The sequence below is a fragment of the Melanostigma gelatinosum genome (genome assembly GCF_949748355.1).
Source record: "Melanostigma gelatinosum genome assembly, chromosome: 8".
Lineage (NCBI taxonomy): Eukaryota > Metazoa > Chordata > Actinopteri > Perciformes > Zoarcidae > Melanostigma > Melanostigma gelatinosum.
In genome coordinates this window covers 6,627,624-6,642,857 of record NC_136641.1, presented here as the reverse complement: position 1 = coordinate 6,642,857, position 15,234 = coordinate 6,627,624, and the positions used below count along the sequence as shown (strand labels likewise).

At 44.3% G+C, this 15,234-nt stretch overlaps 1 protein-coding gene across 5 annotated transcripts in view; it reads right to left on the bottom strand.

The window, feature by feature from the left end:
- Positions 1 to 15,234, bottom strand: part of hdac7a (histone deacetylase 7a) — a 60,720-nt gene that overhangs the window by 2,954 nt on the left and 42,532 nt on the right. For 4 of the 5 annotated variants that reach the window (XM_079273889.1, XM_079273891.1, XM_079273892.1 and 1 more), the window contains 17 exons: positions 14,864 to 14,965; positions 13,719 to 13,890; positions 13,040 to 13,245; positions 12,547 to 12,750; positions 11,674 to 11,899; positions 10,824 to 10,957; positions 10,495 to 10,615; positions 9,823 to 9,872; positions 9,140 to 9,247; positions 7,796 to 7,851; positions 7,262 to 7,349; positions 6,941 to 7,060; positions 6,734 to 6,831; positions 1,790 to 1,908; positions 1,242 to 1,375; positions 960 to 1,041; positions 19 to 157 (listed from right to left, as the gene is read on the bottom strand). In XM_079273889.1, coding sequence (XP_079130015.1) covers positions 19 to 157; positions 960 to 1,041; positions 1,242 to 1,375; positions 1,790 to 1,908; positions 6,734 to 6,831; positions 6,941 to 7,060; positions 7,262 to 7,349; positions 7,796 to 7,851; positions 9,140 to 9,247; positions 9,823 to 9,872; positions 10,495 to 10,615; positions 10,824 to 10,957; positions 11,674 to 11,899; positions 12,547 to 12,750; positions 13,040 to 13,245; positions 13,719 to 13,890; positions 14,864 to 14,965 — 2,159 coding nt within the window. The remainder of the gene's footprint in view (positions 1 to 18; positions 158 to 959; positions 1,042 to 1,241; positions 1,376 to 1,789; positions 1,909 to 6,733; positions 6,832 to 6,940; positions 7,061 to 7,261; positions 7,350 to 7,795; positions 7,852 to 9,139; positions 9,248 to 9,822; positions 9,873 to 10,494; positions 10,616 to 10,823; positions 10,958 to 11,673; positions 11,900 to 12,546; positions 12,751 to 13,039; positions 13,246 to 13,718; positions 13,891 to 14,863; positions 14,966 to 15,234) is intronic. The other variant, XM_079273890.1, reaches the window with a different exon arrangement.

The following is a 15,234-nucleotide window of genomic DNA, read 5'->3' as shown; positions in this document are numbered from 1 at the left end:
TGTGTGTGTGTGCTTCACCTCTTGTTGGAAAGGACTCCCACGGAGAGCGAGGCCAGAGCGTTGACAGCGTCGGTTTCCTCACATTCTCTTCTCTGCGCAGCCAGACAGGACAGACCCACTGATCCGCTGTGAGCCTTCACACTCTGCCAGTACTGACCTGCAACACCCACATACATACACACCGGTTACTGCTGTTCTCCAACTATAGAGCGAGGAATCTCGTCTTACCTTGGCGGGAGCTACAGAGCCACTTTAAACTACAATGTTTTATAAGCATGGACTACTTTAAAAAACAGGATTAAGGACTATTTGACCAGTTACTGAGCAACACTGCGTTTGATTTAATTAGTTTCGTTTAATAGAAATAGAAGTTTTAAATCCCAATGGGAATATCCTGGTATAATGACGGTTCAAAAAAAATAAAAATAAAAAAAGATTCATGTATGTGGGTATGTCATTTGCATATCTCGAGAACCGCTCCTCCGATCGACTTCTCACTCGGCGGGTATAGTGCTGGGGATCCCATGGAGTGCGGTGCAATTTGGACAATAATGAACAAACAAAAGTGCTCTCTCCGAAACAGTTGACTTTGTCAAGCATGTCATCCTCAGCTGGCTATTACAGCTCATTGACTGCAATTTACTTTAGCTGCTGCATGCTGGATATACTGACGTTACAACACAACTCGTCTTCACTTGCCTGGAGTCAACGAGCGGTGAGTGGTTCTCTAGAACGCAACAAGCAATCGGCCTGCTCCTAGCGGGCATGTGTTCCAAACGGGTACGACCACAACCGATGCTGCAAAACGGGCACATGCTCTAAACTGCCACTGCACTCTACATGCATCGAGTAACTTGATCCTGTTCTGATTTCGGGATCATGTCCCGAGGCCACGTGTTGATTACATTAGGAAGCAGGATGAGGAAACAATAGTTGAATCAAATATGAGCGCTGCTCACTTTGTATCTGTATGACGGCCTGCAGGGAGCGGACAGCATTAGCGTTGGGCTTCTGGAGGAGGACTTCTTCAGGCAGTGGGTCCTACAGGACAGAGAAGCAGCCATGAAGACAATCAACATCGTTCTGGCGTAAAAATGTTTGGTGAATTAAGAAGTGACTGAAGAGATCTGGTAAAAAGTGCTCAGCATTACATCGTAATCAGGACCAACTTTATACCCACAGCAAAGCAACAACAAATACTTAAATTCATTCAAAGAACTCCATTACCCAGCATGCCTCACCTGTATGTCCAGGAGTGCACTGACACAGGCTTCAGATGCGTCGCAGATAGCAGTGAGGTCGTGACCTCCCTCGAGGGACAAAACCAGACGACCCCCTGCTAGAGACATTAGCTGGCGGGTCAGGTGGCTGAAACCTGTTGTCGACAAACACACGCAACACACACACACATGTGAACATGAAGTATGAACCATGCAAAAGCCAATCCGAATAAAAGCTACGGGACCACTTTTCTGTAAGTCTTACCAAGATGAGTTTTGCTATACTTTCCCATCAAAACAAATGTATATTTTTACCTTGTGGATTCTCCCGCAGCAACATACCAACTAGTAATTTACTATAATTATGGAGATGCAGTGAGGTACGGCAGAAGGCACAACTCCTTCTCTTTGGTCCATGCATGACAGGAGCTGTAATAATCTATTAATATCTCTAAATACCCACAGGATCATAAAGTAGAGTTCTTATTGGCATACACTGGTTGAAAGGAGACCCTGAGGGAGAGACTGGAGGACAGACTGGCAAGTCCGCGGTGGAGCACCGTGCTTACATTTGGCGGAGACCTTGTACCCTCCCAGAGGAGCGGGGTTGCCCTCGGCAGCGTCAAACCCGGCCGACACCAGTACGAAGTCCGGAGAGAACTCCTGGGCGATGGGCATCACCACAGACCTGTAGGGACACGAACACACAGGCCACTGAAAACCCATGGCACTGGGAATCTGTCTGTGTTGTTGCAGTTGCTACTGGTTGGCAGCAGAGGTTGATGCAAGTCATTGATTACTTTTACTTTTTCTCTTTTACCACTATGCCGGCGAATGAAAAGTCTGCCATGTAACATCTGATCTCCTGGCTCTAACATGCACCACGTAATCTCACAACCTGTATTTTAGTTTTTCTCTCTCTGACACATACACAAGCCTTTATTATACAGTTCAACTTGAAGAATAGAGGAAGGAAATGAGAGGCTTTTTCTTTCGAGTCGCATATAAAGCAAATAAAGAATACCACAGCAGTGACATCGCTGCTGGGAGATCACTCAGAGGAGTTGACATTTAATCATTCAGAAGGTGTTGTATCTGTGTGGGCAAAGCAAAATGTATTTGCGTTGTAGAGGGGAGAAAACAACAAGAGGAAAGTGGAAGTGCACGCATCAAAAGAGTCAGATCTGCACGTCAATCACTGCATGATTTTGCACTTGAACAGCCGGCTGCAGCCCACATCTCAGCTGATTCACGGGTTAATAACTCACTGATAGACAGACGTTCATTTGCATTTATTTCATCAGTTTGCTCATAAAGACTGCCACAAACATTCAGCAGAATGTAGCCGTCTCCAAATCAAACCGTGCATTTCCAAACTGGGCAGTCTCCTGGAGATGACAGATGTACATGATCAAATCTAAAAAAAAAAGGCATTAACATGACAAGTGTAACCGAGGCTGATTCCAGACTCTGCAGCTCAACCAGAGCTGACAAAGGACTATTGTTTCTGCGCTGGACGAGCAGCTTTGAGTAATACAAGTCTGCTTGACGAAGTCAAATTGTTTTGTCAGCTCTTATGCTGTAGCTGCTCAGTGTTGTTTGTGCACTTCAAGCAGATGAAGCTTTCCTTAATGCTATTGTTGTTAGGAAGAGAGAGCGGTGCTGTCCCGAGGCGGAGGGAGGCTCAACTCTGCCGCACGATGCTGTCGGCCGAGTTCAAAGCCGGAGTGTGTGAGTCTGTTTCCCATTAGAGGCTTGTCACTCTCCTCACGTCATTGACAACACAGAGGAAAAGAGGAAAACAGTCCATCTGGGATCCATTTACCTTCATTATTCTGCCTAGGGACTTAGGAGACCTCCCTCCCCTCCTCTCGCTCTCTCTCACACACACACACATGCAAACATGCATGTATATATATATATATATATACATATATATACACGCACGCACGCACGCATCCAAACACATACTGCTGTCATGACTGCATGCAGATGGACAGCATGAGCGCATCGACAAAAATGAGGACACGCAGCGATAAAACGCTCCAAACGCATTCCAGCACACACACGCAAATACACGACACAAAGACGCAGGCGAGGAGGAAGTTTCACACACACGTACACAAACCCCCGCAGCTAAAAATAATCGTCCTGTGTCATAGTGACGTTTTGAGCCGCTGAATAATTTCAATCCATAAAAGCTTTATCAGAGTAACGTGGATGTGTAGCAGAGCGTGCACAAACGTCCCCACAAAACACACACACACACCTAACCGCAAAACCCAAACCCGCCTCCCCTGTAGACCCATTAAAGCTGCCGCACTCCCCCCGGCGAGAGAAACTACAGACAAACTAATGGAAAGATGGAGGGAAAGAGGGAGGGTGGGGACGCTTATTAAAGATCAATCAAGGGAGGAGAGGAAGAGGGAGAATGTGTGGAGGGTGACGGTGAGGGTCGGGGGATGGAAAAGAAGGGGGGGGGTGAAGGATAAGGTGGAAATGCAGCAAAGCTCCTTCTCTGAAGTTAAGCACTCACAAACTTTACCCATAAAATGTATTCCATTAAATGGCTTTTTTTTCCCACCAGACCATTCAGCATTTGCCAACTTTATTAATTACAAAGAGGGTGCATGCTGTGTAAGCAGTGGGTGGGAGGTGGGGGCCTTTTAGATTCGGACTCCATGAAAGGAAAAATCCTCTTTACGAGTTGTGAAGGCAAAGTGCCTCCCCCCCCCCCCATTAGAGCCTAAACAGAGATGATGTGCACCGGCAGGCTAATCGTAAAAATCATTCATAATTCCCACAAGAAATTTCCTTTCAACTCAGCTACAACACGATCAGCTATTATTTCTCAGTAAATGCAGTGCGGTTCTGCAGCTTTTTGCTGTTAACATGATAATTAATTGACAGCTCATTGAGACATTTTTTGTGACATTGGACGACACAATTAAACTGCACTCGTTATCTGGCGTCCTGGTGGCCAAACGCTGACCATGTGATCACAACGTCCTCCGTTAAAGTCCACCTTTGTTGCATGCAGGTAAAATAGACAATAAAGCGAGACTTTAGGGCAGGCTGTCAGTGATTGACAGGTCACTGTCGGCGTCTCTACGTCACTCCTCCGCAGTCCGAATATGGTCACTTCAGTTCATTGGTTGCAAAAACGGCCGCAATCCAAGATATCGACGGCGAAAAACACCGGACTTGAGGCTTCAAAATGGACTGCCGGCCCCGGGTGCCTCTGTGACATCACTGTGACGACCTCCACTTCTTCTATACAGTCTATGGTTGCATGTCATCCCCTCTCTCTCTTGCCACATTTCCTGTCATATGTTTCCGTCTATACTACCTAACAAAGGGGACAAATGACCCAGAAACACAAACTTATGTCTAGTTCTTCCTCTCTCGACCATATCAAAGGCACAGATTCTGTTTTCATTAATGCATTCAGCTCAAGTTTCACCTGGAATCTGTAACCTCAACTCTCTCACATCAGATATTACAATGAGGATTATTTTCTATAACAGAGCAGACATTGATCTGGAAAGTTTTCATGTGGTGAACCGTCGCCATCTGAGGCTCCAGGCAGATTAAACGAAACAGAGAAAAGCTCAGAACTTCTATTAGGTCCAGATCTGAACACCAGGCCATATGATTGGCATTATGAAAGTTGTGTCATTACCATTGAACTTGGAGAGGCACGTCCCGCTCAACTTTCCCCAGATCTGAGTACTTTGTAGGCTGGTTCAACTCAACTTTGTCATAAAATAGTTTTCAAAACATTTTCTGTTTTAAATTTGACAAAAAAAGAAGGTTTTTCTGAATTTGATCATTGTAGGAAAGGAGACGTTCTCAAAGGAAAATCTGTTGCTCTGCTCCAGAGAAAGGTCAGAGGTCATTGGCATGCTACAAAGAGGCAGCCGGAGCTTGCAGGGAATCAGTGTTTTGCTCAAGAACAGAAGAAGGAAGGACTGTTATTTAAATAGATCTCACATTGGTTCAGGGATCTTGTGTATTAATGGAGGTTGACGGTAATGACAGGAAGCCATTTTCTAAGTCTGAGCTAAATAGTTTCCACTCCTGTGTTAAGAACAGTTGAAAAAGTGGTTAGCCAGGATATCCTTCATTTTCTTAAAAAAGCAAATGTCATCTGTGTAACAAGTGGAAAGGCCAGGTGCCAAGTGTGTGTTGTTGTTCTACAACTATTAACACTTAAGAACAGGTGAAAAGGTTTGGACTCTCTAAGATCTTTGACTTTTTTTCATCCGTTTCTTAAATCATAAACACAGGAAACATCAGAAAGATCAGACTTGACAGAATAGAATTGATTGATTTATTCCTCTCAAGGCCACTGTGTGTGAGTGCATGTTTTATTCTATTATGTTATCGTGCTTGTGTGCAACTGCACAACCCCCCACCCCCCCACCCCCAAAAAAATGTCTGCGACTTTTCCAGTAACCATGCGGTTGCCACAGTTTCCTTGTGGTTCGATGCGCCAGACGACCAAAAGGCCCACACTGCCGAAACTTTATTGGTGCCAAACAACCCCCTGATGACAATTATCTAACCCACGAGCAGGAAGTAACAATCCGCATTCTGTCAAACTCAAGACCCAGAGACCGTTTTATTGCAAAGCTATTGGAAACAGGGAGCGCCAGACACATGCTCTCCGAATTGGAAAGATTATTAATTACGCAGGAAGTACGTCAGAGGCAATGTGAGGCGGAGCCTCTGATCAGCTTAAGTGTGTTTGTTGTGTCTCAGTGTAAAGGAAATAAGAGAAATTGTCTTATTATAACTCAACTTAACATCCTGATCCTGATCAATGAAAACTGTAGCTGGTGGCAAAACTATTGAGACTGTGAACTAACTTAGACGTTCTTTCTGTATGCCTTATCTACTAGATTTCACATCCAAGACACAAAGATAAACTATCAGCATTCAAATTGTATCGGGCTAGCTTTTAGAGCATGCTGAAACAGAATAAAGATCTATTTTAGCTCACTTTCTCTCCAGTTTGTTTTTATCCATCCCGTATAAGAAGAGCTGCAGGAACAATATAAATAATTTACAGGACACCATTTATGTAAAAAGACACGTTTTGTGCTAAATCGGACGACCAGACGTGTACAACAGACAGTAGAAAGTTTCTCTACAATTCTGTGGGAAGCAATACAACATGAGGTGACAAATTAAAGAGGAAAGCATGTGAATGGAGAGACATAACAGGTGCACATACTTCCATAACAGACAAGAAGTGTCAAAGCATGTATGACAATGATGTGAATCACATGCTCTATCCTCCGCAGGAACCAGATCTCAACCCGACCGCACAAGACTTTGGAGCAGCGTGGGATGGGGTTCATCCCTGCATGCCAGGGAGCATTAAAGCTGTTCTGGAGGCTCAGACACTCAATGTAGTTGTTCCCTTTAATTTGTCACCTATCTGTGTCTCTCTTCTTCTCTCGTAAACTGGTGTTGCAGTGTTTAAACAGAGCGGTAGTTGGCGCTACCTGAATGCAGAGAGGTACTCCGCATCCCCCATGGGGGGGTCCAGTCCTCCCGTCCACGCCACATTCACGTTGAAGCCCTCGCCTGCTCCAGAACCAACCTAAACCCCAAAATACACGCGTTGCATTTAAAAAGTGTAAATGTCACACGTCAACCTGTTAATACCATGTACACACAGTCGACTACAACGTGGACTGGGCATCACCCACCTCAGCTGGCGACCCACTGCCAGGGAAGAAGTTCCCATCGTCGTAGCGATGAAGTGAGATGTAGAGAACGCTGGGGTCGCTGTAGAACACTTGCTGGGTGCCGTTGCCATGGTGAACATCCTAGCGACAGGATGAGGGAAGACATGATTATAGTAAACATTGCAACGCCACAGAGAGATGAATTCACTATCGAGTATACTCACATGTGATACTCGTATGTACTGACTTGTGAGTATCACATATATTCATCAATATAAAACAACAATAGTGAGCTAACGGCAGCGTGAGCTAACGGCAGCGTGAGCTAACGAGCCGTCTTACCCAGTCAACAATCAGGATCTTGCCGACGCTGAGCCTGTGCTGGAGCTTCTTGGCGGCTATGGCCACAGAATTGAAGTAACAGAAACCCCTGATAGACACAGAAAGTGAGGATAAAACAGACATTTAAAGACAAGAAAGTTAAGACTTGAACTGACAAAGAGAAATGCTGAATGTCTCTTTTAGCTCGTAGCTCTTATTTATTTTTTGCTGAATTGCAACACGAGTGATGTAAAGTCATGGGAATATTGAAAAGACTCCGTGTCTGAACAGTAGCTGTACTCGGGATAAATGAGAAGCCGTTGAGCGGTCCGCGCGTCGAACACAGGGAAAGAAACGATTCATCTTCCTTATTTTGTCCCTTTGTCGTCTCTCCATCACTTCATAAATATCCTCCACGGAGAGGCTGCTGACAGAGCAGCAAGAACAGGGAAACTCACTCTGGACTGACTGAGTGACACACACACACACACACACACACACACACACACACACACACACACACACACACACACACACACACACACACACACTTACATTGGATTAGAGGGGTCTGCGTGATGCCCTGGCGGCCTGACCACAGCAAAGCCGTTCTGTGCAGAAGAAGACAACGCTATTAATTAAGTGTTTCACTGCATATGAAGAGCTTTAAAAAGGCAAAAAGGTGTATGATGTACAGGAATGTAACAAGTTTGCCACACATGAGTGAAGACACCTCTTCACAAACACAGTTCAAAACCTGTCCTTTAGAAATGCATCGACGGGTTTCTCACACAAAGACGAGCACGAATGTTTCCTGGTTCATGTAAAGTTTGTTTATCAGAGCTGCTTCTATTTGTAGATTTAGAATTAGAGTCAACTTCTCAAAGCATGACGTCAAACATTTCATGAGCACAAAAGGATGAAACGCGTGACTTCTGGCAATGTAAAGACAGTGGAGGCCATTCATCTATGCTGTTTCGTAAAGGAGTATCATAGTATTTATTCCTTACCATATGTAGAGGTGGAGCAGTTGTACTGTTGTGTAATGGTTGTGTACAACCACTGCTCAGTATCGACCGAGCCTTAGGGTGGTGTTTGTTGGTTTTCATATTCCACCTGCCTTGTTTTACACAATCTTGTTTGTATTTGTTTGTCTGGGGTGAAAGTGTGTAGATTGAAGCTGTCAGCTATAAATACTTTTGCCAATTATATTATCTACATAAAAAAAATGTCATGTTTAGCCCGGACTTTAAATCACTGTGAGGAGGAAAAGGAAGTATGTTTAGGCCACGACGAGACAGAGAAAAATATCCTCTGAAAGCCATTCATCTTTGAAGTGGTTTGGGCAGCGTGACGCGTGCTTCTTTGCCGGATGCATTTCTAGGTTGATGCGTCTTTCTCATCCTTGCAGCTGACCGACAGCAACAAAACACTGCCAGCACAACTGAGATCACAAAGTTGTTTTTGGTTCACAGCCCAGTGCCTGAAAAGCTGTGGCTCTGTGTGCACGGGTAACATTGAGACGGTAACTTCTCCCCTTCTGACACGATAAACCTGCATGTAGTCAACACAGGTTCTATTTTAGGAAGTGGGTTAGCACCTTAAGCTTGTTAAATCATGACAGTCATAAATAATACAACTATCCTTTAATTATTTGAATAATTGTCGGCAGAATTATTTTTCAGAACAATCAATCCGTATTTTAAGTTTAAATTCTCTTCATCACTCCAATGCCTCGAGCAGATAGTGCCTAAAGCAAGGCGAGTGACTGAAACAAGACACTGCAACAGAAATGGAAAGAAAACTCAGGGATGAGGCGATAAAATGTAGTAACACAAGCGTCTTATCTGGAGGCGACGGTGTGACCGCCGGCTTTTTCTGCCGGGTTTAGTTTCTCACCTTCAGCTCTCCTTTGGCCACTCTGCAGGCCAGCTCCACAACGCTGCCCGCCGCCATGCGTGACGCCGTTGAAGTGTGCGACTCATTCCAGATGGTGTCGTTATCCACCTGCCAATTTGAAAAGACACAGGACGGAGGCCAATGAACGATAGGATACAAACAAATAGCAGAGGAAACACTCATAATATCTGTTTTATGAAGCCTGACTATGTCTATTGTCTTTCTGGGACAATAAAGGCTTTCTCCAGACATGCAGCTGTGACTGCAGAATATAAACATCCACATCCGTAATGCTGGTAAATTTCCTTTACTTTTGTATTCTGTGCTCTGTTTATTCACAAATGGGCATTACTGTCGATCTGGCTCGGACAATGAAAGCCGAGGCTTTTCTTTTATCCCTGCTCATGGACATGTTGTTCTGATTAGCTGTGACTTGTCATGGTCCGACACGGACTGTCAGGCAAACGTTAGCGCTGGGCCAAGCCAACTCTCTTTTCCTCTTTAATATCCTGTCTTTCTTGTCTTTTTCTCTTTCCTGCCTTGGTTGCTTTTTCTTTGAAACAATATCATCTTTCATCAGCACAGTATTGTATTGCTTTTATTAAGAGCTTTCTGTAATTACAGTGTGATCAAGGATGCAATTTCTTTTGTGTGTGTGTGTGTGTGTGTGTGTTTTCTCTTACCCCTACACCCCCACAAGGTAACATCACAAACATCCTTTGAGACAGGATACCTTGGGAAACAGAAACATCATGTTTTTAAACATCATTCAATTACGTTTCAGCTTGTTATTCCTTTCAATATAATTCTTTTTGCACGATGACTAACGGTAAGACAAGCCATGATCGGACACTTTTTGAGCTGAGTTTTTGCAATGAGGCTCTTTGCAGATCGGGGGTTGATTTTGTGTGAAACATATTAGCATTACTTAATTTAAGCACATGTGTCAAATTGCACAGGAGCACTAAGATGCTATCTGCTAGGCAGCGCCAGGTGTATCTCACCCTTACAAGGGAGCTTTGAGAATCATTTGTTCACGTTTAGCAGCCGCAAAAGCCGCACAATCCTTTTGTGAATTCGACCCCGAGAGTATTAATGGCATGACTTGATTTTTGGTAATAAATCCAGTTTGTAATTTCTTTTTTAACTGAATCAACGTAGTTCAAGGACAAAAGTAGAACTTGAGTTCATGATGTAGCTTTAGCTCTGTTATTGAGAAGAATTGGACATCTGGAACATCTGTTTGGTATTGATGTTCCTGATCATATTTACTGTTCAAAGTAATGTCTTTCATGTTCACTGTTAAATCAATTGAAAGTGTTTTGAAACAACAGATTTGAGAATACGTGGCATACCGGCCAGTTTGCGGTTGTCCAGTTTGAGTCTGTTGAGCGGGTTGGTGCCGTAGAGCAACACATGGCGCTCGGTGTGGACCGACTGCAGCTCCTCCATAGTGGCTTTACGACCGCGGATAGTCTGTACGAACAGAACAAGACATATAGGCATCACATGGACAATGTACAGCATGTCATGATTAATAATGTTAAAAACAGAGAAAGCGATACTGTGCTCCAACAGAATCTAATGTACCTGTAAACTCAACCTCTCTATGTTCAGACAGACACATACAATGTCATTTCTGTAGGTCAGATCAGGATGAGACCGTGTCCCGTGCCGTACGTACCTCACACTGTCCCCTCAGGCCTCTCTCCTGTAGTCTGGACCAGATGCTCTGTATCCTCCCAGCATGCTCTGGGTGACTGCTGTTGTCTCCACATGTACACTGGTGCTTCAGCATCTGAGAATCATACACCAGGCCTGCATGCACACACGCAAACAAAAAAACTGATTTGATCTCACCATTTTGCCCAATATATAGAGTATATTCATACTAGGAGTACTGTTGACGCTCACCTTTGATCACTTTTCCAAACATTTACTCCAGTTGCTTTTCCCCCCATTTAATTACACTTTATTTTTGGCTTACACTTCTTGCTTTCAGATTTTATTGCCACTTCTACATTTTTTATTACTTTCTAAAACAGAACATCAATAACCATTAAAAGAGACAGCTCACCCCAAAATCAAAACTACATGTCTTTCCTCTTATTTATCAAGATTGTTTTGGTGTGTGCTTGAGATGAAATAGTTCATACATGAAGCAGACCACAACCAGAGTGCCATATAGTCCCATTCAATTTGAGAGAAGTCAGACATCTCTACGGACGATATCTCCAAAACTTGACTGACACCGAAACGAATAGCACGACAAGAAGGAGGAAAAATACGTATCTTTGTATTTTGGGGTGAACTGTCCCTTTAAGTCTTTAACTTTTCCCAATGAGGAGCACAGGCCAGACAGTACCAACACTGATAAGGGTTTAAACGCCCTACACTATGTTTTGGACCAACACCTACAGAGTTCTCTGCGTCTTTAAATCCAGATGTTCCCAACGGCAGTAGTGTTTTGATTGATCCATTAGAAAATCATCACACATACCTATTATAATACTGTAGGAACACATCTGACTCACCAGTGGTGAAGCGTGGTTTGCTGCTGCCATCTTGTGCGGCCAGGCTCAGGGGGTTCTCAGGCAGCGTGAGAGAGGTGGAGGCTGGGGAGGACTGTGTACGTGACAGGGGCCGATGGACTCCCAGCCCACTGCCAACCCCGCCGCTGCCCCGCAACATGGGTACTGCCAGGGTCTCCATTTGTCGATGCAGCTGCTGCAGCTGCTTCTGCTGCTCCCACAGCAACGACTGCAAGAAGAGTGAAAGAGATGAAACATAGTTGACATAATTCTAAATAAATATCACAAACATGAAAGAAGACAGAGTGAAGAGAAAAGAGGAGAGCAGGAGCTGTAAACAGCACAGGGTCGTTTTCTAAACCACGGAGAGCATCAGTGAATATCAGTGCTTGTTCAGTTCCATTGCTACACATATGGTATGCAGCTGCACATCCCTCTAAAACTCTCCAAGTGATTTGCGTTCAAGGCTGATAGCCACAGAACTTCCTCCCCAATCTGAGCTGTACCATCAAGAGGTCAATTTTAACTTGCTTTGAATCTGGAAGTCGTTTTTCACTCTAATCTCGTCCTTTAAAATCCCCAAAAACCTGACTCGTAGACTCCTGATTATGTGGTTTGATTAGTAACTGACACATTTTCTGAGAGTGACCCCTCAACTTACAGTGAATACACCCTGTCACCGTATCATGCTAAAATAACCACCTTGATAGAATGAGTACTTGTCAAACCTCAAAACCATGCAAGGGCAACAGCCTTACATGCAAGTGTTAGGCCGCCCCCTACAGGACTGTTGGACGAAGAACAGCTGTGTGGTTCAATTCCATCTCCCTGCTTCCTCTCTGTGTGAATCTCATGCGTGAAAGTGTGTTTTCCAACCTGGTTGAGTATGAGTGCATGTTGCAGGTTAAGTTGCTCTTCGTGGCTCTTGGATGCCGTCGGCTCCGCCTCCCTCAGTGACTCCGCCCTCACTCCGCTCTGGTAGGTTAGCTCTGTGGGCGACATCCCGCCACCGTCCTCTGAGTCCATGTCCTCAGAGGGGATCTGGTGCAGTCTGGGCTTCTCGTTCGACTTAGACATCAGCTGCACAGGCACATACACGCACATTGAAGTTGGCAAACAAAAACACACCATGTCGACAAATATGCACGTATTCATTCACATGACAGCAGACTGAAAAATGCACATACAGAGATGCAGATGTAGGCTACTGTTTACTGAAACCATTTACTCTAAAATCCCTGAATCAGTTACCACCACATAGTACCCCATGCTCAAGTGGATTGTAAAGAAGGGGGATATGTGACCATTAGCACAACAAACAAATCTCCAGACGGTCTATGTATTACTGTGTGACTGCACTTCTCCAAACCTTGCCCAGGTGAGTTTGCTGTTTGAGCCTCTCCAGTAGTTGCGTGTTGTGCTGCTGTTGGAGGAGATGTGTGTGAAGGGTCCGCGTGCTCTGGGGGAGGGGCTCCGAGCGTGCTCTGCTCAGGGGCTTGTGAGGATGAGCTCCTCCGGGGGCGAGGTGGTCTAACTGGGGGGCAAACTGTAGCTGGACGGGCTCTAGGCCTGGAACTGGCCAGAGACGGAGACACGAGGGAGCGGAACAATAATGAGTTTCTGTGAGCAGAGACAAAGTAACGTGTGTGCACACACATAATTTCTCAAACACAAGTAAACACACAATAGCTACAAAGATGTCAAAATTGGTTGAATCATTTCTAATTTATTTTACCTTACAATATTGTTTATTTCAAATATAACATGCTGTCTTTCTTATGCGTCACCAATACATGTAACTTGCTTATCAATGAAAGAAAACAGTGTTATTCTAAATGTAACCACTGGGTAGTGCTCTAACATCTCAGACAGTACAATTAAAACACTGTATACGTGTCCTTTTGTGACTATTTGGTAACATCTTGGATATATATATTTTTTTCATCATCCTAAATTGTGGCGCTTTTGGCCCTACATGTGTGCACATGTGTTGGGTTTGTATATGCATGTACATGTCTGAGGTATATGTGAGTGCGTGTGTGTCTCACCAGTGAGGAGCGGAGTGTGTACCAGTCTGGAGGGTTCCAGGATGATGACAGGCAGATGATGGTTCAGCTGCCCAGCCTGGTCCTCTCTGCTCAGGGGGAGGAAGACCGGCGAGCCCCCGGCTGTAACCACTGGCATCCGGCCTAATCTCAGAGAGGACTGCTCTCCGTCAGCCTGCACACACACAGTCATTCAGTATTTACAGCAACAGATAACATATATCTGACGTAGCATCATAGCTGGATTTCCGATGATACGAAATGATTTGTCCAGGTGACGTGATTGGAAAAACATCGAGCCACTTTAAATTGAAATATACACAAACATCAATGTAATAGTGAAACACATCTCCTGAAAGGGAAAATTCACCACCTTTTATGTGGATGTCCAATGAGTGTAAATGTAGTCAATTGAAGCAATATATTCCTCATTGTGTGCTATATTGACAGCAAAAGGAGATTGGTCCTGTTGGCGGAGGTGAGCCTACATGTACCAGGATGCATTGCGTGCCCCGACGCTCCGACTCGAATAAATACTGCTGAATATCTGAGTCAGCCAAAACACGGTTAAATGTAAAATGAAATCCTCTGCACTCATATTTTGAGATGCCATTGTCACAGTTTGCAATACAAGCGAAGAGAACAAATAAGTTCTGTTTCTGAGTGGCATTAGAGCTCGTGGCAACCTAAAGGCAGAGACTAGAACTCCAAGATGAAACAGTAGCCTGCAGTTCTTCCTTCTTCTTATGTCACTGTCACGTCAAATAGCAGCGCTGGATGTAGGAAGAACAAACTATTTTACAGCCGCGACCTCTGTCAATTTAGCAAACTCTGGGAAATGTATTGCACCAATCGACTACATTTACCATCAACACTGACTGGACATCCTCATAAAAAGTGGCAAATTGCAAATTTCCCCTTTGAGTCAAGTTAGCCTGGGACTGAGTTTATGAAACCGATGTCTTATAACGAGTTCCCATGAATAGAAAGAGATTCCTTGATAGTACAAAGAATTTAGAAAGAAAAAAGTGTCTTGAACGGAGGAGATGACTGCGTTAGACAGAACAGAACACTTCTCTCACCTGCTTCAAGGAAAAGGATAAACTGATTTAAGATTAAACGGTTATGATCGACAGCTCAGTGTTTACCCTGGCGTTGGCTGGTAGTCCCAGTGTGATGGTGGGCAGAGTGGAGTGACTCTGGATGGTGAAGTTAGATAGAGTGCCATCTCTCAGCAGCAGCCTCTGGGCCTGGAAAGGCCAAACACAATTAATAACGCATTTACATTCAAATCTGAATTGAATTACGTTCATATACAATACATGATTCTGGATAAGAGAAATCCCATTCAGCATTTAAGACCAGTGCTGGTTGTGCATCCCATGATAATATTTCCGGAACAAATGCAAATCATAACCAGTGTGGTCTAATCAAGGTAGCGTGCTGTCTTGACACCGGAGAATGATGAGTCAGACATCCACAGCAGGTGTGACCGAGGTTGACTGTATGTGATTAAATC